Here is a 21,142-nt window from a genome sequence, read left to right on the forward strand (position 1 = left end):
ATGTATATTGTTATCATATAATATTCTACATTTTTTTATATCAATGTGAGCTTATTATTTAATAGTGGAATCAATATATAAATTTAGAATGTGTAAAAAAAATAAAAAGCTAATATATTCAATTACAAAATTAGAAAATTGAAGGAATGAAGTGCTACGTGTACCAGTCAAGTGATAGAATCACTAATTAAAAAAACACGTATAATATGTAGTCATATACAAAATTATGCGCATTTTTTGTGTTTTAATTTTTGAAAAATAGGAAAAAATATATTATGATGTTAATAAATATTCAAAGTTTATAACTATATTATTGAAAAATATATTATGTCAAAATATACAAAAAAAAAAAGAAAATAATCATGTTTTAAATCATTTAGAATATATTTATGGTTTACCGGAAAAAACTTTTATGATGTTAATAAATATTCAAAGTTTATAACTATATTATTGAAAAATATATTATGTCAAAATATAAAAAAAAGAAATAATCATGTTTTAAATCATTTAGAATATATTTATGGTTTACCGGAAAAAACTTTGATCCACATTAACACTAATGTTGTGTTTGTTTGAAGGGATGTTTCTTTCTGAGGAATGACAAAGATGGATTAGGAGGTGAGATGCCTGTTAATTTAAGTGATGTAAGAGGGGTTGATTTTCAATTCCACGTACATGGAGTTGATTTGCAAGAGGGGTTGATTTTCAATTCCGCGTACATGGAGTTGATTTGAAATAATATGTTATGTAAATATCATTTTACTCTCAAATAAAGCCTAATTTCTTAACATACATGCACGTGGTTGATAGTTTGAAGATGCAGAGAAGAAAATAATGAAATCATGCAACTTGTGGTTGATGGAAAAGGGTTCCAATGAGGTGCAACCAATCCACAACAAAGTTAAGTGAAGAGGGATCTGATCCCATGACCTTGAAACCAATCCACTCAGAGTATAGTACAGAGACCAAATTCCCACTTCTACAAAACCGATCCATTTAAGCTTTTGATAATGGATATAATCACACTTATGCTAGAACCGATCCACACACTCCTATTTTATGGATTCGGGTTTTGGACATTGTTGAAGAAAATTTTAGTAATTTTAATTATATATCTATCTATTGAAATATTTTTTTAATTTATCACGTCAATCAAATCTTTCACAAATTCTCATAAATTTTATTTTTAAATTCACTTATTTTCAACTTTAAATCCTTTAAAAAGACAAGATACACTTCACTCTTCTTCAAAGCCATCCACTAAAGTAAACACACACTAAAACTAAATTGAAATAATTTATCCAAATCTCACAAATTAAAAGCGGCTTAATTCATATTATAGTTTTCGAAGATAATATCCGTACAAAAACGATATTAGATTTTGTGTGAGTATAAAAGAAACTTTATGATTATTCTAATACAGTTATTTGATAAAAATAAGTTGAGGATAAGTTACGTGGTAAGTATATATACAAATGTATGATATAGACAATTTAATCAGCAACGGAAAATCTACGAAATGTCGAATGAATACAGAAGAAGAATAACGAGTAAATCACCCAAGATACATTTTCTTTGAATTAACGATTCCCATCAACAACAAAAAACTTTACACTGACATACCTGAGATTTTTCATGCTTCTATTTACAATTAAATTTCAACAAAAACGAATAAATCAAATTTGAAAAAATTCAAACTAATTTACCTATTTGAATTATTGCCATTAAAATTAAACCGGTTTCGTGAGCAACCATGGAAATAAAAACAAATTGCTTGTGGGTGGTCTGCAATGGTAAAATCTATTGCATGGTGGATGTGGAAGCTTGAGGGAAGTTAGAAGCGCGTGGCTGAGGCTTGACGTCTCTGCTTCGCATGAAAGACAAAAATTGTTCAGGTAGTTCTTCCAAAAGAGCTTGCACAACAGATACTTGTCCACCTGTTAAAATACACATGAAAGAGACTTCATTTAAATGAAATGAGTCAAAATAAACCAGATCTAGAACGAGAGAAGTTGTAGGAGTAAACTATTTGTTTGATATATTGTGTTTATTGTCTTCTCAAAAGGCAAATTGAGAAGCAACTGGTACTTACTCTGTACTTCCCTCATAGAGACAAATTGTACTATATCTCGTGTAGCTAAACGACCAGTGGAACTCTCTAATCGACGCCCATTATCAGCATCCAGCACCTGCAAACAAACAAGTGTATCTATTCATTTCTCTGTACCAGCAAAGCATTGCCATGCTACTGAATAATTAAAAGGGTCTAAGGAAAACACTTGGACGAGGATTAGTTTAGTAGTAAACCTCCATGCTTGTGAAGTCAGCATTTCCAACTCCAACTATGAGAATAGATAGGGGAAGATCAGATGCTTTAACGAGAGCGTTTATTGTTTCTTGAAGATCAGTGACAACTCCATCCTGTAAGAAGATGAATCACTTGATTGATTATTCCTTATCATCAAACAGAAAACAGCATCACCAATTCATTATATTATCTTATTACCGTGATGATAAGCAATACATAATACATGGTGTGGTTGTGTGATGTGAGAGATTGCCCAGCTATTTGGGCTGCCATGTTGATAACTGGACCAAATAAAGTGGGTCCTGACAGAGTGACACTGCGCAAAGCACTGCCATAAGCATTCATTATGCCTTCAACTCCTGCAACCTAATCACAAAGGAAGGCTATGTTAAACTGATAGAACACCAACAATGCAATTGCTGTGGCAGGGACATAAAATACAGCAAATAATAACAATCTTTTTTCCTAAAAATAAAAAAAAAAAAAGAGAGAAAGGAAGAATTTCTAACCTCAGAGCCACCTGGGCTCCCGTTTAGATTAAAACAGTGAGATATGGTACCACCAGGTATCTTCCCTCCAAAACCCCAAGCAGGAAATCGCTTATCAGAATCATAAAACTGAATAACTTCTCCAACCTCCATTATAGCCTACAAACAATACTAATGTTGGTTAGGCAAAACAATGATTCAGATAATGCCGCCCTATTATTGAAGTTGTTCAATACCATAAAAAAAAATACACTGTCCTGATTTTGTACATAATACATGTTAATAAGCTGTAAAACGAGGTCGATCTATTTGTACCTTTTGGTATGAATTTAACCGACCATGTGGATCAATGTAATGCAAGGAATCTGAAAGTTGAGGATTTCCATTTGAAGCTGGACAAAACTTGAAGCGCTTAATAAACTATAGAGATCAAATTTATAATCATCGTTGCTAGTAGAAGAACAATTGTCCCTTACCAGTGAAATCTACAGCAACCATGAAGTTCAGTTCAAAACCATTAGATATGTAGTCGATAAAACTTAACCGTTCCTTTTCACAATACTGATCCACAAACAGTTGACCCTTCAGAACCTAAATGGAAGAAATTGTAAAAGGTGAGATTGAGTAAAGGAGAAGAAGTGAAAAATAAGTAATTCTTTTGCATGGATCGATACACACCTTCTCTTTTCTGTCGCTTTTGGATGATATGACAAAATTTGCGCCCGTACGCTCTTTATATAACTTTTCAAGGTCCGCTACCGACTTCTGCATTTTGCTGATTCAATAAATTTTGACATCAATATATTTTGCATTCATGAACTACAAAAGTAAAGGCCCCACAAAAATAAGTTAATGTAATATTTCGGTCTTTAATGGTTTTATGATAATGTAAAACCTCAAAACATTAATAGAAATATTTAAGAAAATTATGAATACTAAATTTAAAAGATATACATAAAAAAAAAAACCAATTTATAATAGTTGCATTATTACCCAATAAGTACATGATCGCCGCTGCTATTGAAATCAAAACACTCTATCAATAATGGATTTTCCTGCACAGAAGTAAAAAAGTTTGAAAGCTGGATAAATATCTTGTTGTGTGAACAAGTAATTAGAATGCTATAATAACATAACTTCAAATGTTAAGCCCAATATGGCAGGCTTACTTTGCTTCCAAACTTGTGACCACCAAGATAAACTGGTCTCCATTTTGGATTTAAATTGTCGTTGATAACTTCAGTTTTGCATATAGGAATATAACCTCCACTTTCAACCATTCTTGATATTCTTAGAAAAGGATCCTAAAAAGAAAAACATAAATGAGAGATTTTTCAAATGGTTGACAAAGAAAACAAATAAATATGCACTCATGTAATAAGGAGCATGAATAATAAGAATGTAGATGGGATGTAGAATAAATACACTTTTGGAGAAAACATCCTTGTTGTCCAAGCGAGAACAACGCAGGACCATCTCAACTACACTCCTCGAAGCAACAGTCTCCTCAGCATGAACCGTAATTGCTCCTAGGTTTCTTAAACCACCATTTCCGCTTTTGTTTTGGAGCCTTAATGTTAACCTCCTACTTGGTTTAGTCACAATCTGCGGCACACATAGATGTCCAAAATCTCATTTCTCAATGCAAAGTATTAACAAGTAGAACAGGAAAAATAGGAAAAGTAATTACACACATGCATAAAATTTCGTTTTTTTTTTGTCCCATCACCCATGTTATCAAACATTTCGCTTCTTTTATCTTTTTGGTCTCTAAAATTACGAGTTGTGATAATACTTTGTGATAGGATTTATTTTACTCTCTCAATTTTCCTTTTTATAAAATACCATTTCAATTATCCTTTTTATAAAAGACTATGTTAAGGAAGACTAGGAAGATTTGATGTAAAAGAATTGTGAATAAATTTATATAAAAGATTGGCTCTTCAAAGAAACATTAAGAAAAATGAGATCAATGTAAATAAATTTATATAAAAATTAAGATAATATCTTTCATCTAGAATCTTAAATGATATATTTATGAATCTTTTTTTCTTAATTATGTTTTCGTTTTTATGACAGATGAGATTTTTAGAATTTTTAGCTTAAATTCCTAAGCTGTTTCATGAAAACCTACTATGAATAATGTCAAAATAAGTAATCTTAAAATGAGTAAGTTTAAAAGCGTTCTTGTATTTCATATATTTATGAGTGAAACTTTTTATCCTTCTGTCTCTTTTTTATTCAAAGCTTCTCCTTTTCTATTTCTTCAATTTTTTTTCCACCTCTATACACTCATAACTGATTTGTACTTTATCAGACCCATTACCCAACATAACCACATAACCGAAGGCGTGAGGATAATTTATTGTTTATTAAAAAATGAAAATTACGTAATGGATATATGTTAAGCCCAAAATCACACGTTTGTCATCAAATTGCAAATGAATACAATGAGACTGACCTCTGATAAAGTGCAACTGGCCATTCCAAGGAAGTCTTGATCTCCCAGTTTTAGTGTCTGCAAGAAAAACACATTATATTTTTTTCTTAGTTTTCAACTATAAACTTGATAAGTCAATAACCATTCAGTAATTCGGCAAGAGAAAGTGAATATAAAAATATGGAGTACTATTAGAATGCAAAAACACATATATAAATTTTACAAGTCTGGTTTCATTTTACATCACATACCATTTTAACAAACTGGCCCCTTCGCTTTCATTATGCATTTTAGTTAAGCAATTAAAAATTTGATTTTTTTTTAATTGAAGATCATCTAGAAACACATTAAAAAAAAGGAGAACAAACTTCTTAGAAGTTACTTACTACTGTGTGTTGGAGCAATTAAACTAAAAATAGCACATCAATATACTTTAAGCACTTTTCATAAAATATTTTAAATACTTAAAGAAATGTTTATATATATGTGAATTTAAATTCAAATAGGATACAAATAAGGTGTCGTATAATTATATGATTTATCCTCTGGTTATAAGAAATTTGAAAATATGCAATATTAAAAGTATAGCTAAATATTTTTCTTTTGAAAAATTATGAAAGCAGCAACGAGTTAACTGCTTTTTTTAACTCAGACGAATATAGTATTACTGTCAGGTCCTTAATGAGAAAAAAATGCAGGAATAATTCATGCTCCAGTTAATTAAGCATAAAAATTTCGAGGGCAGAGTTATTATGGTTACAAACCTTGGTGGGAACACCATGATATTTTGTATCAATGTCATAAACATGAAATCTGGAAAAAAAAGTAAAATGAGAGAAAGGTTGTAAGTTATTATTGCAATACATTATAAGTATACCATTTTGCTTGGAATAGATGCAAGACGCATATGAAGGATAGATAGCTTACTCAAGTGGTTGCACAATTTCGAATTGAAATGCAACACTAATTTTCTCTATCCACACTGGATTCAAACAATTCATAATTACTTCAGTGCGACCTAATTCTTCACATTTACCATCTCTTTTCTTTGCAAATACTACAACCATAGGATCACTCTGAAATAAAATAAGAAAACAAAACCAACTAATTATGCTTGCAAAGGCCAATTCTGAACAATATATAAGAAAGAATTATTATATTTTCAAGTTTATTTATAGTAAACAAATGTTTTGTAAATAGTTTGTCCATGAAATTTTGCATTCTAGATTCTACTGTCTATTGAAAAATAATACATGCTATGTACTTTTTGAAAAATATTACTACAAACATCTAATAAGAAAAATTATTTAAGGCCAATAGAAAGGTATTTCACGACGAAAAAGAATGGCAACCGTCACACATAAATAAGTAGAACATCGAAGAAATTAAAGAAAATGAGAACTATCTAGAATCTATGTATATAATTTGCACTCTTATATAAAACAAAATATACCTTTGATGCAATGTCGCGATCAACCAAGCTGGATGCTGAAAGAGATAACTGCAGCAAAAAATATTATATGACCATAAGTATTTGTCAACCTTGTCCAGCTTCAAACAATATATAACAAAATAGTACATTGAAAATGAACAAAAAAAAGAAGTGAACAGAAATAAATTGAAAAACAAACAGGCGCTCATAAAATACCTAAATATTGTTAATGATATGTTTAAATTTATTTAAATTTATCTAAATAGCATGAGTCTCTTACTGGCAAATAATTTTTTTAATTGTAAACTAAATAATAGTAACCACACCAAACACTGCAGGATAAAAACTCAATTTGCATATTCATAGAAAAAATATAACCGTCTTTCATATTTGTAAAATGAATAATGTTTTATTTTGGTAACTATTTGTTTCATCTATCTAAAATTTGAAAAAAAAAATATTATATTTCTCCCTTATGAAATGATCTTTTTAATTTCTTGTAAGAAAATTAATCACTGATTTTTAGTTCTCAATTAATATTCACTTTTAAATAATTAAGTAATATTATTTTAAAATATTAAAAGAGTGTAAAAATATCACACATGTTGATATGTCAACATGTACATGGGTACGTTTGTTTAATTTTTTTTTTTAAAGTTCTTGATAAAATAATTATTTGATATGATCTTAAGCATTGGGTAAACTTAGAAAGGTAAAAGAAGAAAAATATTATTTTATTTTTCTGTAAGTAATTTTATAGTTCCTTCTCATAAAAAAGAAAAAAACAAGAACTGGTAGAAATAAATTAATTAAAAAAAAAGCAGAAAGACAAACGCATAATAACTTTTGTTTATATAACAATCACCTTTTAGAAAAAAAAAAGAAAGAGAGAAGATTATCACAAGCAAATAGATCATGTATCAATATCACTTATTTTGATATTTAGATAAGTACAAAAATAAGTTGAGTTATATAATATTAAAATTAAGGATTGATTGTGGATCAACATATATAATAGGATGAAATAAAAATGTAATACTAAAATACAAAATTAAGTTGAGTTATATAAATATTGATGACAATAGTAATACTAAAGGTCAAATTAATATAATCACAAGAAGAAAGTGGATTATTTTAATATGCTACTATCTAATTTAGCTCCTCAAAAATAAAAAATATATATTATACTAATACAACGAGGTATGAAATAAAATAAGAAAATCATCTCTCATATCAGTTAAAAATACATATTAAGACAGAATAACAATTATTGCAGTGGCAAGCAATCTAAATACAGCAGTTTTTTTTAATTTTAAACATATAAACAATAGATTATTAAAATAAAAAACCCCAAATACTTTTAAATTTAGAAAAATATAAAAAAAAATTTTCACAAAATTTTTGCCATCTAGTATTGAGAAATTTAAACATAATACATAATAACTAAATTAAATTGTTATTAACTTAACGGTTTGATTTAACTATTTAAAATATATATATATATATATATATATATATATATATATATATATATATACTACGAATATACAGGCGGGGTCGTATTTGTGTGTCTGTATTTTCTAATTTTTATAAGATCAATAGTTGTTAAATATATATAATAAATTTTAAAATAGTTGTTAAATAAAATAATTGTTAAAAATAAATTTTTAGAATAATGGTCAAAACAAAAAAAAATTTAAAAGAAATGTTAAAGATAAATTAATTATAAAATAATTAATTTTTAAAATAATAATTAAAGATAAAATTAAAAAATGAAAAATAAATAAAAAGAGAAATCCCTTTATATATTATTTTATATGTTTATATATATATATATATATATATATATATATATATATATATATATATATATATATATATATATATATATATATATATATATATATCGTGTAATTGGTTTTTCTTTTTACTAAGCAAAAGAGTCAATTTCTTGCGTTGAAACTATCACCCCCTTTGTTTATGTTAAAGTCTTTTCTGTGCCTTTTCCCTCTCTTCCACGTTTGGTTTGACAATATATATAATAAGAAAAAATTGATCTCCTTAACAAGGCTTAAAGCACGATGATAACTAAATATAGTAAAAGAATGGAACAAGAAGAGAAGTTCATCTCAACATCTTCTTGAATTTCTTTTAGAAGACAAATTGAACAAATCATCATATCTAAGTATACCCAGTCAAGTCAACAAAATAAAAAAGAAAACGATGGCGATAGTAACGAGGTGCAAGTAATTTGCGATGATAGTGATGTTAGGAACTGATAGAAAATGGTGAACAAAAAATGGGTACCTCAACTTGTGTGAACATTTGATGAAACCCTTGAGACCTGTAAAAGAAATCCACGGCGTCGTTTTGCGCATTGGCGGCTTCACCTAACCCTCCCACACCTTGTTTCCCTCCTTCCATATCAGAAAAACACGCTCCCATTCTCTCTTCCTCTCTCTCTCCCTCTCTGCGAATTTCTAATTTCCAAAATGGCAATGAAACAGTGTGAAAGGGATTAGGGTTTTTTTCTGATTTTATAATTACTATTTATTATTATTTATTTATCAGCAAAATAATAATAATAATAATAATAATAATAATAATAATAATAATAATAATAATAATAATAATAATAATAACGACGTCTGCTGCAAAAATCGCTATACCGAAACACTAGCCAACTTTCTGTACTGCTTTCGTACCTTTGTTTTTATAGCGAAAAACTACGCGTCTTCTGATTCCCTATCTCTTCATGGAAATTCCTTCAGCAGTCAAAACATTTTCGAAAGTTCAACTTTACTCATTTTCCTGTGGATTTCCTTGCAATAAGATACAGGTTCTCTTATTTGTATTTCTTAAAGAACATGATTTATATATTATAATAATGCTAACGATAGTTAGATGTAAAAGTATATGTTATATAAATTATTGTTCAGACTATTAAATGTATGGAAAATAATTTTTTGACTATTAAATTTTGACAATTTTATCTTATAATAATAAGTGTTAGTTTCTAAGTAGTTTTGTACTTTTTTATTTTCTTATTCTTAATATTCTTTTAAAATCACTTAGAGGTTGTCACCTTATGTTATAAGATAAAGTTGTCAAAATTTAGTAGTCAAAATATCATTCTCCTATATGTATATCATATCTTTTTGATATTTCATTACTTTTAAAAATATAAATGTGTGCTACACTTTAATTTTTTAATATCTCTTATATTTTCGTTGTTAGTAGGTAAGTCATTATTTATTACATGATTTTGAAAGAAAATGAATTTTAAATCTAAGTCAATTTCAAAAAATAATATTATAAAATAAAATTTATATTTATTTATATATTATAAAATTGTTTAAAATATTTAGGAATACTTCGCTCACTCACTTATTTTTTCAAAATGAATAGCTGTACTTATGAGTTATTAAGAGACATAAGAAAAAATTGACTATAGTAGTCAATCCATCAAAATATATTATGACATCATCAGTTACATAATATTTTTTAGATAATAAATTTCTAAATATGTTTTTTATATATTACTTAATTTTATTATTTCATTTTAATATGAAATTTCAATTTTTCATAAAAAAATACATTTTTTAAAATGATTTAATTAGAATTCTTTTTCTTATTTTCTTTATATAAAATCAACTATGATACATGAACTTATTTAGAAAATAATTTAATTAGAATATATAGATATCTCAAAAGAACTTTTTACAATAATTTAAATTACTATTTATACATGGTCATACTATTAATTTCATAATTATTTGAAAATTAAGCTAAGCTGCAAAATAACATTTTTAAACTATGTTAAAGAGTTAATTAATAATATAGAGTTAATTCAACCTTATTTATTTTTGGATGAATACAAATTTTATACCAGATTTGACCTATCATATGTTAGTGCATTTATTCACTTAAAAATGTTTTATTTTTCTAATTTATTTATCGACTCGATTTTTTATATAGATTAATAAAAAAATTACCTGTTTGCCAATAAAAAAATAAATTAAATATTTAAATTATTCATAAAACTGTATTTATTAAGTTAAATTTTCAACTTTTATAAATACAAATGATAAATAAGTGTAATAAAAAGTTTATAAAAAATAATAAAAAATCAATAAATTAGTGAAATACAAATTAACTCACGTTCAAGTTTTACATCTGATTAACCAATAAATTAAATAAATTTAATTTAATTTAAGAAACTATTATTTTTTCTAACTCGAATTGACTTAAACTTGATGGTAAGCTTACCAGTTAGAACTCTCAACGTCTATTATTTTTACTGACAATGCATTAAAATTAAATATTTTTCAAATATTAAAAGTGTATACTTTAAAAAGTTGATAATACATTTTTTTTAATATCTTATTTTAGAAAGACTTAGAGTCTACTTCACGTGTGATTACTGTAAGAGAAATAAATGAGAATGGTAGTTGAATCATGAAAACGTGACTATACTTTACAATTGTCTAACTCTACTCCCTTGCAAGGGGCATGTCAGAAACATCATTTTACTTGACTTGTGAAAATATTTAATTATAATTAGTAGTGATTTAAATTTTATTTTTGATCGGAAATTGGATTTTTTTGTCATTGTTACGATAATTTTTAATGATTATGATATTTTCGATCTATTTCTTCGATGTAACATCTCAAATTAATAGATTAATTTTAATAGATAAATTGTCGTATATTTATAGTATAAAAATATAGCACCGACAAAAAATATACCAGAATCAACCATTACAGTTATTTATAATATACTGGAAGGAATACCAAAGGCACAACATAATGCCTTCTTACTTAGACTACACATGCAATAGTTAATAAAAGGATGCTCGCGGAGCAATGAAATTAAAATAACAGTTCACAAGAAAGAAAGAATCAATAATGAGCAATAAAGAATTCAGGAAGCCTAACTAAACAACAGCTCCCCCACCAACATCACAATCACCGAGAGTCTCCATATCTGCTCACACTAAAGATTTGGTGATTATCGCAAGAAGAAAATCAAACAAAACACAGACACAATCAAACAAAACACAGACACAGGGAGAAATGGTAAACTAAAGATAAAAAAATAATATCACATAACGAATTTATAAACACTCATCCCGACAAATATTCCTATAATAAAAGATTACAAAATACTTATAATATAAAACATATGATTAAATATGTGTTTGATCTCTTAACTCTCAGAACAAGTTAGAATTAGTCCATGTTCAAAACTTTGATCTAATTTAGTCTTTCAACTCTATAGATGCGTGGATCTAGTTATTTTAACCAATGCTTCACATGATAGCATTGTAGTTGTTTATACCATTGGACATATTTCTTCTTTAAAGTTAGTTGAAAAACATATTTGAAATATCAAATAAACTTTATAAAATTGAGTTAAAATGACTAAATTCACACATTTCTAAAGTTGAGAACTAAATTGGATTAAAATTTTATTGAATGACTAATTTCAAATTTCAAGAAAAATTAAAGACTAAAAATATATTTAAGCTACAAAATACAACAAGCATAAATAAAAAATAATAATTGACCGAATAAAAATGTCATCAATTAAAAGTAGTAAAACATCTTTTATTATAGTCGTATTATATTATATAATATAACATAGGAAAATGAAGTAGAAACTAAGAAGTAATATCATCGTGGTGTCAGTTCATATTTATACTACAATTTGTTTTCATGTTAATAACAACAAATAATTGTCTTCTACGCGTATTTCAAACTAAGAAAGATTAAACAACAAACATAGGAAAATATAAGACAACGTTTTATCCAAAGACTAACTTGGATCAAATGAATTTAAATTTGGCTTGCTTCATCAAATCAAATGAATTTGTGAAGACGTGGAAGTTTTCAATTTCTTATTGAATTATTATATATAATCATAGTTTTTTCTTACCAAACACTTTCCTGATTTAATTACTTGTATATGTGTCTGGCTGATATCAAAGACTATCAATTTGCTAAATATGTATTTAATTTCACTAATTAAACACAAATAATGTGGTATTTTTAAGTTATTGATTTAAAATAAAAGAAATTTATTTCTATCAAAAAGTCGACTCTAGGTTGAATTGATCATCTAGTATCTGTATCAGTTAATAAAAGTAGTTTGATCCATCATTTAAATAATTAATTTTTATGGATGAAAATGCATTATGAATATAAAATTTTCATTGATTTTACTTGATATTAATTCCAAACTAAAGTATTTGGTCATATTCTAGTTATTCTTGTAGGCATGGGTTGAGTGTCGTGATGGATTAGTGTAGGTTGTTCTTGGTGAACAACACTTCTTTCAATTATAGGGTTCATCTCGTAAAATATTAAAATATTGTAAATGAAAATGTTAATAATATCCTATTTAATACTTGGAATTTTGAATACACTATTTATTATTGTTAAGAGGGGAGATTTCAACAAATTTCTTTCACATATATGTATATACATATTGCACATGATACTTGGGTATTAGAGGTGATCCCACAATAACATGATAACGATTAAAATAATAAATTTAACAAATAATAAATTTCGTTAAAATAGACTCAATTATATAACTCTAATATTATATTAAGGAGTAAATTTTAAATTTAACACAAGTATACAAAATTGACTTGTAAAATAGATTTGTATCTATTTATTTTGAATTGATTTTATCTCTAATCAATATCATACTTCTAAATATTATTATTATTCTTTTTATATGGTTTTTGTCCGTAAATGTCACTTTTTTATTTAGTAAACCTTACTCATAAAATTTATAGTTTTTAATAAGAATGTATTGATAAAAAACATATATAGTCGAGAGTGTTTTACTAGCTGTCTTTGTATTTAGTAAGCTAATAGAATTGCATATTATTTTCAAAAATCAAAAATGTATTTTTTTATTATTAAATATAGGGTTAAATATGTTTTTCGTTTTTGAACCTTTAGTGACAATTAAAATTAGTCTCTCTTGAAAATATTGAACCAATTTAGTCTCTCATATTTAGAGATGTGTGAATTTTATCCTTTAAACCAATTTTTTTTTTAAAATTTATACTTGACATTTCAAATATGTTTCTCAACTAAAATGTGTCGAACGGTGTAAGCAAACTAAAATATTATAATGGAATGTGTTTTCAATAAGGACTAATTCAAATTTCTAAGGAACCAAAAACATATGTAACCTATATATATATATATATATATATATATATATATATATATATATATATATATATATATATATATCATATTTTACTAAGAAACTCCCAATTTGACTTCCTTTAAGGTATGAATGCTATGAAGTCAACATTGGCAAAACTTATACATATAATATAGCAATGAATGCTATGAATGACAATGACTATCAATAATCAATGATTATTGAGATTGTCAATAAAGAAATGATTGACCAAAATGAAAATATGCAAATAAGCATAATTAAATTTGCTTGCTAAACAAAAGGTTTTTGGATCTATGGTTCTCACACCAGAAGGTGTGAAACTCGTTGGGTACATATGATTTTTTGTGCAAAAATCAAATTAAGAATGATGAAATTGTTAGATACAAAGCAAATTTGGTTGTTCAAGGTTTTTTGCAAAACCTGATATTGATTTGTGAAAAGACATATTTTTTGGTATTGGATGCAACAACATTGAAATATTTGATTATCCAAGTTGCTCAACAAGGTTTGCATTTGCATCTAATGGATGATGTGACAACCTATTTGTACGGTTCTCTTGAGAATCATATTTATATGAAAATCCCTGAAAGATTTTATTTGTCCAACAAGACAAATTCTAACTAGGGTTATTCAATAAAATTGAACAAGTCCTTCTATTAATTAAAGTAATCAGAACATGTGTGGCATAACCGTGTTATTGAGTACTTATTAAAAGAAGGATATAGAAATGATCCTATTTGTTCTTGTATTTATATGAAAAAATCCAAAAATGAATTTGTCATAGTTATTGTTTATGTAAATGACATAAACATCGTTGGAATTCCTAATGAGCTCACAAAGGCAATTTATTACTTAAAGAAATAATTTGGAACGAAGGATCTTGAAAAGCAAACATTTTGGTTTGAGATTACAAATTGAGTATTTAAAGAAAGGTATTTTTTATACATCAAGAAGCTTATATCATTAAGAAGCGTAAAATATTCTAAATGGACAAGTCAAATCCATTATGCACTCTAATAGTTGTGAGGTCTTTGGATGTTGATAAATGTTCTTCTTAGACCTCAAAAAAATGATGAAGATCTTCTTGGTCCATAAGCATCATATCTTAGTGTCATAGAAACACTAATGCATTTTGCTAATTATATTCGATCTAATATTGCATTTGCTGTAAATTTGTTAAGCAAGATATAGTTATTAAACTATAAGAAGAAAATGATAGTAAAACATAGACTTTGTTACCTTAAGGATACTAAGAACATGAGCTTCTTCCATCCAAATGATTCAGATTCAGACCAATGAGTTACGTATATGCATGTTATTTTACATATTCTCACAATGTCACAATGGTTGATCACAAACAAGATGTTTGTTCGCATGTGGTAGTACAATAGTTTCATGATGGTCTATGAAACAAACCACAGTAGCAACATCGTCTAATTGTACAAAATTACGAGGAAAGTTGTGAATATATTTGGTTAAGGTCTATAATTCTACATGTGCAATAAACTTGTGACTATCCCCGACAAAGATGGAATCAACAATCATATATGAAGACAATAGTGGATTGTTCAATTGAAAGGATGATATAGATATCCAAAAATTCATTCATGTGAAAATATGGCAGGTCTATTTATAAAGTTTTTGCCAAAAAGAACTTTTGAGCAAACGATTCACAAGTTCGGGCTTCGTCACCTTAATTATGTAAGTTTACATGAGGGGAGAAATAAAATATGTGATGAATAATATTGTATTAAAGAATGTAAAATGTTATACTTTTTTTTCTTCACTAGGTTTTTTATCCCAAAGGGTTTTTTCTAGTTAAGTTTTAATAAGACACATTTTCTTATCAATGGACACTCAAGAGAGAGTGTTATGAATTAATGATTGTCCATTGATTTGATATATTTACTCATATGATTGATATGATTATTATCTATGAATATGACTCTTTCTATAAATAATAATATACAGAAAAGTTGTTCTATATTCTCTCATTGTTTATTCTTCCTTCTATTCTCTTTCCTTCTCTCATTTATTATTAGCTTTATTTTATAACACCTATATATTAATAACATAAAATTATTATTATTATTATTTATAATAATGATATAATTTTTTCATTACTTATTGGATGACATTTTTTATTCACATGTTGGAAAAAATATAAATTTTTGAGATTAATAAAAAGTAATATTAAAGAACTAAATTATTTACCATTTTATATTAATTATAATAATATTTTATTAGTCATAAAATCTTAATACTTGAGACAATGAAATAAGATAAGAAAATAAAATAATGTTGATGATATTCAATTAACACAAATAATCAACCGTCATGATCTCAAATAAAAACATACAAATTTTAGGTATTTAATGTTAAAAAAAAAACTCGATTAAACATATTCAACACCAAAATAAACTTAAAACTTAATTAGGTCTATAACAATTTATAATTTATAATTAAAAAATTCATATATTGTATGATTATTAAACTTTAAAATAAAATAAAAATCTATGGTAAAAAATTATCTTAGTATAAAATAATTTTTTTCTTGAACTTAATTGATCAATATTATTGATATATATATATATATATATATATATATATATATATATATATATATATATATAATCAAATTAGTAGGGATTTTTACATTTGAAAGTTAAATTAATGTAAGATTGAATTAACTTATAACATGAATATTTGAAAGTAATTTTAGATGAACTTTTGTATGTAACTTCTGGTTGAGAAGTCGATTTTGACTAAAAAAAACAATTTGAACTAGAAATAATTTTTGACAACTTTTTGTATGAGATGAAAAAAAAAAATTATACAAAAATTGAATGAAAACAAAATTGATTTAGAATCAATTTTGCAACACGTGCAGTGTAATATTCAACACGAACTACCTTAATGGATTAGGGAACACGTAGGTATTCAACACGTTTGGAATAAATGATGTCTGAAATTGACCAATCAAATGCTACGTAATACTCATAGATAAGTACAATGCAAAATGAAGTATATTCCACCATAGAAATTTGAAGAAAAAGCTCAGAACAATGAACTCATCATGCTGAGAGGGTGTAGCTTATGCAATGTGAGGAACGATTTTCTAATTTTCTTCAACGAATATTCAAAATCAGTCAAACTTGTATTTTTTTGAATCTCCGTGGAAAAAACAAAGGCACAAAGCCTACTGAGAACTATCTCTCAGAAAGAGGGTCGAAAGGGTGAGGAAATGGAGATTTCAAATACAAGGATTTAAAAGAAATTTGAATTTTTGATTGGATTTTTTCAAGATAGACTCTAACGGGAATATGATATCATGTTAGTGTTAGGAATTCAAGTGTGAGTCTAAGTTCTAAATTGACCAGAAATGAAAAAGTAGAGCACTATATAAGAATAAAGACCCATAAACTCATTGTCTTAAGGTTTTGGGTTAAGAGTGGTGTCAGTGTCTTATATGGTTAGACTCAGGTCTCATTAGTGTTGTTCTCCCTAATAAAAGTCTAAAAAAGAACAACGGTACAAAAAAGGACAAAAAAAAAGTAAAATAAGGATTGCACCCACTTATTCATGATATCTTTAGTCTACATGAAACCTCTAACATTTTCTGAATTATTTCTTTACAATATTTTAAGAATACATGCACACTAACTTTTTTGATATTTTAGAATATATTGTTAAGCATTAGTTATATCACCCAAAACTAAGAGCACAATCACTGCATTCTGCTGATACAAGGTGCAGACATTAGGATTATTAATTTCTACTGGGTCATAGTTATGACAACGTGTCTGATAAAAAGTATCTCATTCAGCACATTGTTAATTTGTTAGTTTACTGATTTTTTTTTTTCCTTTTAATCAGCACATTATCTAGCTTTTACCAGTCAAGATTATTAGTAGAGTTGTTGATGTGGATTATTCTTAATTTTAAAAAATTTTGAACCTGATTAAGGTTGGACATAACCCATGTTAACCGATCAAATTATATGAATAAATATGAATTTCAAAGATGATACCAGTAATAAACTTTAAAATTTATAAAATTGAAAAATATAAATCCTGACATGTAAAATTAAAATTAAACGGAAGAAAAACATAAAATAAATGTCATAAACAATAATAGTTGATAAACCATAACAATTGTCATAAGAATTGAAATTTTTTTATGAGGTCAAATGATTTAAAGAAGGGTTAAATATGTTTTTGGTACCTCAATTTTCAGTTAATTTTGGAATTAGTCCCTCTTCAAAACTTAATACCAATTTAGTCCTTTATTTTTTAAAATGTGTGAATTTAGTCTTTATTACCAGATTTTATTAAGTTTATCTGACGTTTCAAGCACATTTCATGATAATATTTGAATTGTTTATACTGTTTGACACATTTTTGCTTCAATATTAACTTAAATATTATCATATAATGCATTTAAAATGTCAAATAAACTTAACAAAATTTGGTAAAAAGGACTAAATCCACACATTTCTAAAGATGAATGACTAAATTGGTATCAAGTTTCGAAGAGGGACTAATTCCAAAATTCACTCAAACTTGAGGGACAAAAAACATATTTAAAGTGATTCGGATGGTCACCATTTTGATGAAAACGTGTCAATTTGATTTATATTTTTTAAAGGGAGAACCAAATTGACACGCTACAGTTAAAGTGAGGATTATCCAAAAAATTAAGTTAAAAGTTTTAGGTTAAAATACCTTTTTGATCCCAATTTTCGTCAATTTTTTTCAAATAAGTCCAAATTTTGGTTGTGTTTAAATAGATCCCAATTTTCGTCAATTTTGTTCAATTGAGTCCTTTTTTGTTAACATCGTTTAAATCATTAACGGCCATGTGTCACTTCGTGGTTTTTTTGAATTTTTTTATTTTTATTTTGAATTTTTTGAATTTTTTAAAATGTACACGTGTCAACCCAGGAGCATGTCACGTGTCACTTCATGGTTTTTTTGAATTTTTTATTTTATTTTATTTTTTAAAAAAAATTAAAATTTTTTAATTTTTTTTTAAATGTCCACGTGTCAACTTAGTAGCGTGTCACATATCAAAGTCAATGTTCTAAATTCAATTTGGTCCCTATATTTGTTATTTTTGTTCAATTAGGTCCCAATTTTTGTTAACATTAATCAATTTGGTCCCTCTCCAAATTAAAACTAAATTTAATTTTTATATTAAAATTCACATTTTTTATTAAATATTTTTATATAATATATTAAAATTCACATCATTATAACTTTGATATAAAAATTAAATTTGGTCACATCTTCGACAGGGACCAAATTGGTTAATGTTAACAAAAATTGGGACCTAATTGAAAAAAAATAAAAAATATAGGGACCAAATTGAATATAAAATTTTGACTTTGACACGTGACATACTATTGGGTTGACACGTGGACATTTAAAAAAATTCAAAAAAAGCCACGAATTGACACATGGCACGTTCCTGGGTTGACACGTGTACATTTAAAAAAAATATTTAAAATATTTAAAAAAAAATTAAAAATTAAAAAAAATTAAAATTAAAATTAAAAAATTAAAAAAAAAAACACGAAGTGACACGTGGCAGTCACTGTTCATGGCCGTTAATGATTTAAACGGTGTTAGCAAAAAAGGACCCAATTGAACAAAATTGACGAAAATTGGGACCTATTTGAACACAAAACCAAAATTAGAATTTATTTGAAAAAACTTGACGAAAATTGAGACCAAAAAGGTATTTTAACCAAAGTTTTATAATCTCAAATGATAACTAAAACTAGGGGTGACAAACAGATTAGACTCGATGGACCAACTTGTAAGCTCGTGTGAAAAGAGATGGGTTAGGTTGAAGATTTCAACCCGTCAGTTCATTCTGATTCGTCCAGTCCGTCAATTTGACATACTAAAATACGGGTTAATCAAGTCCAACCTGTAACATCCCGTCAAGATATTACGGATTTATAATTAAAATAAAGAAATTAAATTAATCAGCGCATTTAATAATACCTCATTTTCCCAAAACGCGGGAAAATTTAGAATTTATTAAATAAGCAAATAACTTTCATAACCATCCATTATAAAACCAAAGAGACTGTTATAAAAATCACCCATCAGGGTTTACAACTGTTTCCAAAAGCAATAAAGAAAACATAAGCATTCCCCAAGTCTAACCCCTCTCCGCGGCTAAGCGTCACCTGAGCCACTTGCATCAACAACATCTGCTCCCGTGTACCGCGTACACGATCATCGCCACACACACGCAGATAGGGTAAGCTTAACAAATAAATCACATATATAAAGTTACATAAATATAAGCATATAAACACATGAGACTGTACATAACATAAATATCTCACATTGCCCCATTCCTTAATTCCTATCATCTGACCCCCAATCAGATTATTCGTGTTCTACAACGTCTAAGGATTTCTTCAAGGTGACTTGCTACCATACCTATCGGCCACAACCGATAGAGCACGTGCGGGAAAACATGCTACGGATCATACACCGCAACGCCAGGTAGAGTTCCCATATACGAACATAGTCTGTATCGTCCCAAGACTACCAAACTCGTCAGCCAACAGCTGAGGAGGGCAATCTATCTAGACCCATCCGTACTGGCCACAACCAGCACTCTCACACCGGCAACACTCGCCAACCCAAGCCACAACTCAAGGGTTCCTCGTGTTCATCCGCCATCCTGAGCCACAACTCAAGAGATGTTATTCCGAGCCACAACTCAAGGAATACCACGTGCTTAACCCCTATCCCGAGCCACAACTCAAGGGATACGTTCTGAGTCACAACTCAAGGAATACCAGCAATCCCACCCTTAAAGCATCACTAGACGCACTGTAGATCACAGATACATAATCAAAACTCAAAGCTGCAACAGTATAAATCGCCTGGCAGGGGACACGTGCCGCCAGGCGGTCTGCCAGCTCCCAGACCGCCTGGCGGGTGTCGCGTACCGCCAGGCGCACAACACCTTATTTTTCCTTTCGCCATCGCGACCGCCGGGCGGAACCACTCCTGCCGCCAGGCGCACACCACCTCGAGGCCTCACTGTTGTCTCGCTACCCGCCTGGCGGTTCACATCCCACCGCCAGGCGCCATGACAGTACAACACTTTCTGGTTTTTCTGCCCATGTTTTATACAATTTCTTACCTCATTTCCACCTGCTCAATCCCTAGTATCATATAATTACGTGATTACAATCATTGGTAAGGTCAAATCCTCAACTTCCTAACTTGTTAGC

The 21,142-nt window shown here is 27.8% G+C and overlaps 1 protein-coding gene across 1 annotated transcript; it reads right to left on the reverse strand.

The window, feature by feature from the left end:
- Window positions 1–1,555: 1,555 nt before the first annotated feature.
- Window positions 1,556–9,280, reverse strand: LOC114187610 (protein BONZAI 3-like). The gene is made up of 16 exons (XM_028075901.2): window positions 8,976–9,280; window positions 6,690–6,737; window positions 6,164–6,312; window positions 6,001–6,049; window positions 5,258–5,314; window positions 4,222–4,401; window positions 3,966–4,100; window positions 3,790–3,851; window positions 3,475–3,571; window positions 3,273–3,387; window positions 3,112–3,188; window positions 2,818–2,955; window positions 2,507–2,674; window positions 2,308–2,421; window positions 2,093–2,189; window positions 1,556–1,937 (listed from the first exon to the last, which is right to left on the reverse strand). The coding sequence occupies exons 1-16, from the start codon at window positions 9,111–9,113 to the stop codon at window positions 1,801–1,803; spliced, it is 1,761 nt and encodes a 586-aa protein (XP_027931702.2). The 5' UTR covers window positions 9,114–9,280; the 3' UTR covers window positions 1,556–1,800.
- Between the last annotated feature and the right edge of the window lie 11,862 nt (window positions 9,281–21,142).

Source organism: Vigna unguiculata, chromosome 6 (assembly GCF_037176805.1).
Source record: "Vigna unguiculata cultivar grain cowpea cultivar isolate G323 ecotype 2 chromosome 6, ASM3717680v1, whole genome shotgun sequence".
NCBI lineage: Eukaryota > Viridiplantae > Streptophyta > Magnoliopsida > Fabales > Fabaceae > Vigna > Vigna unguiculata.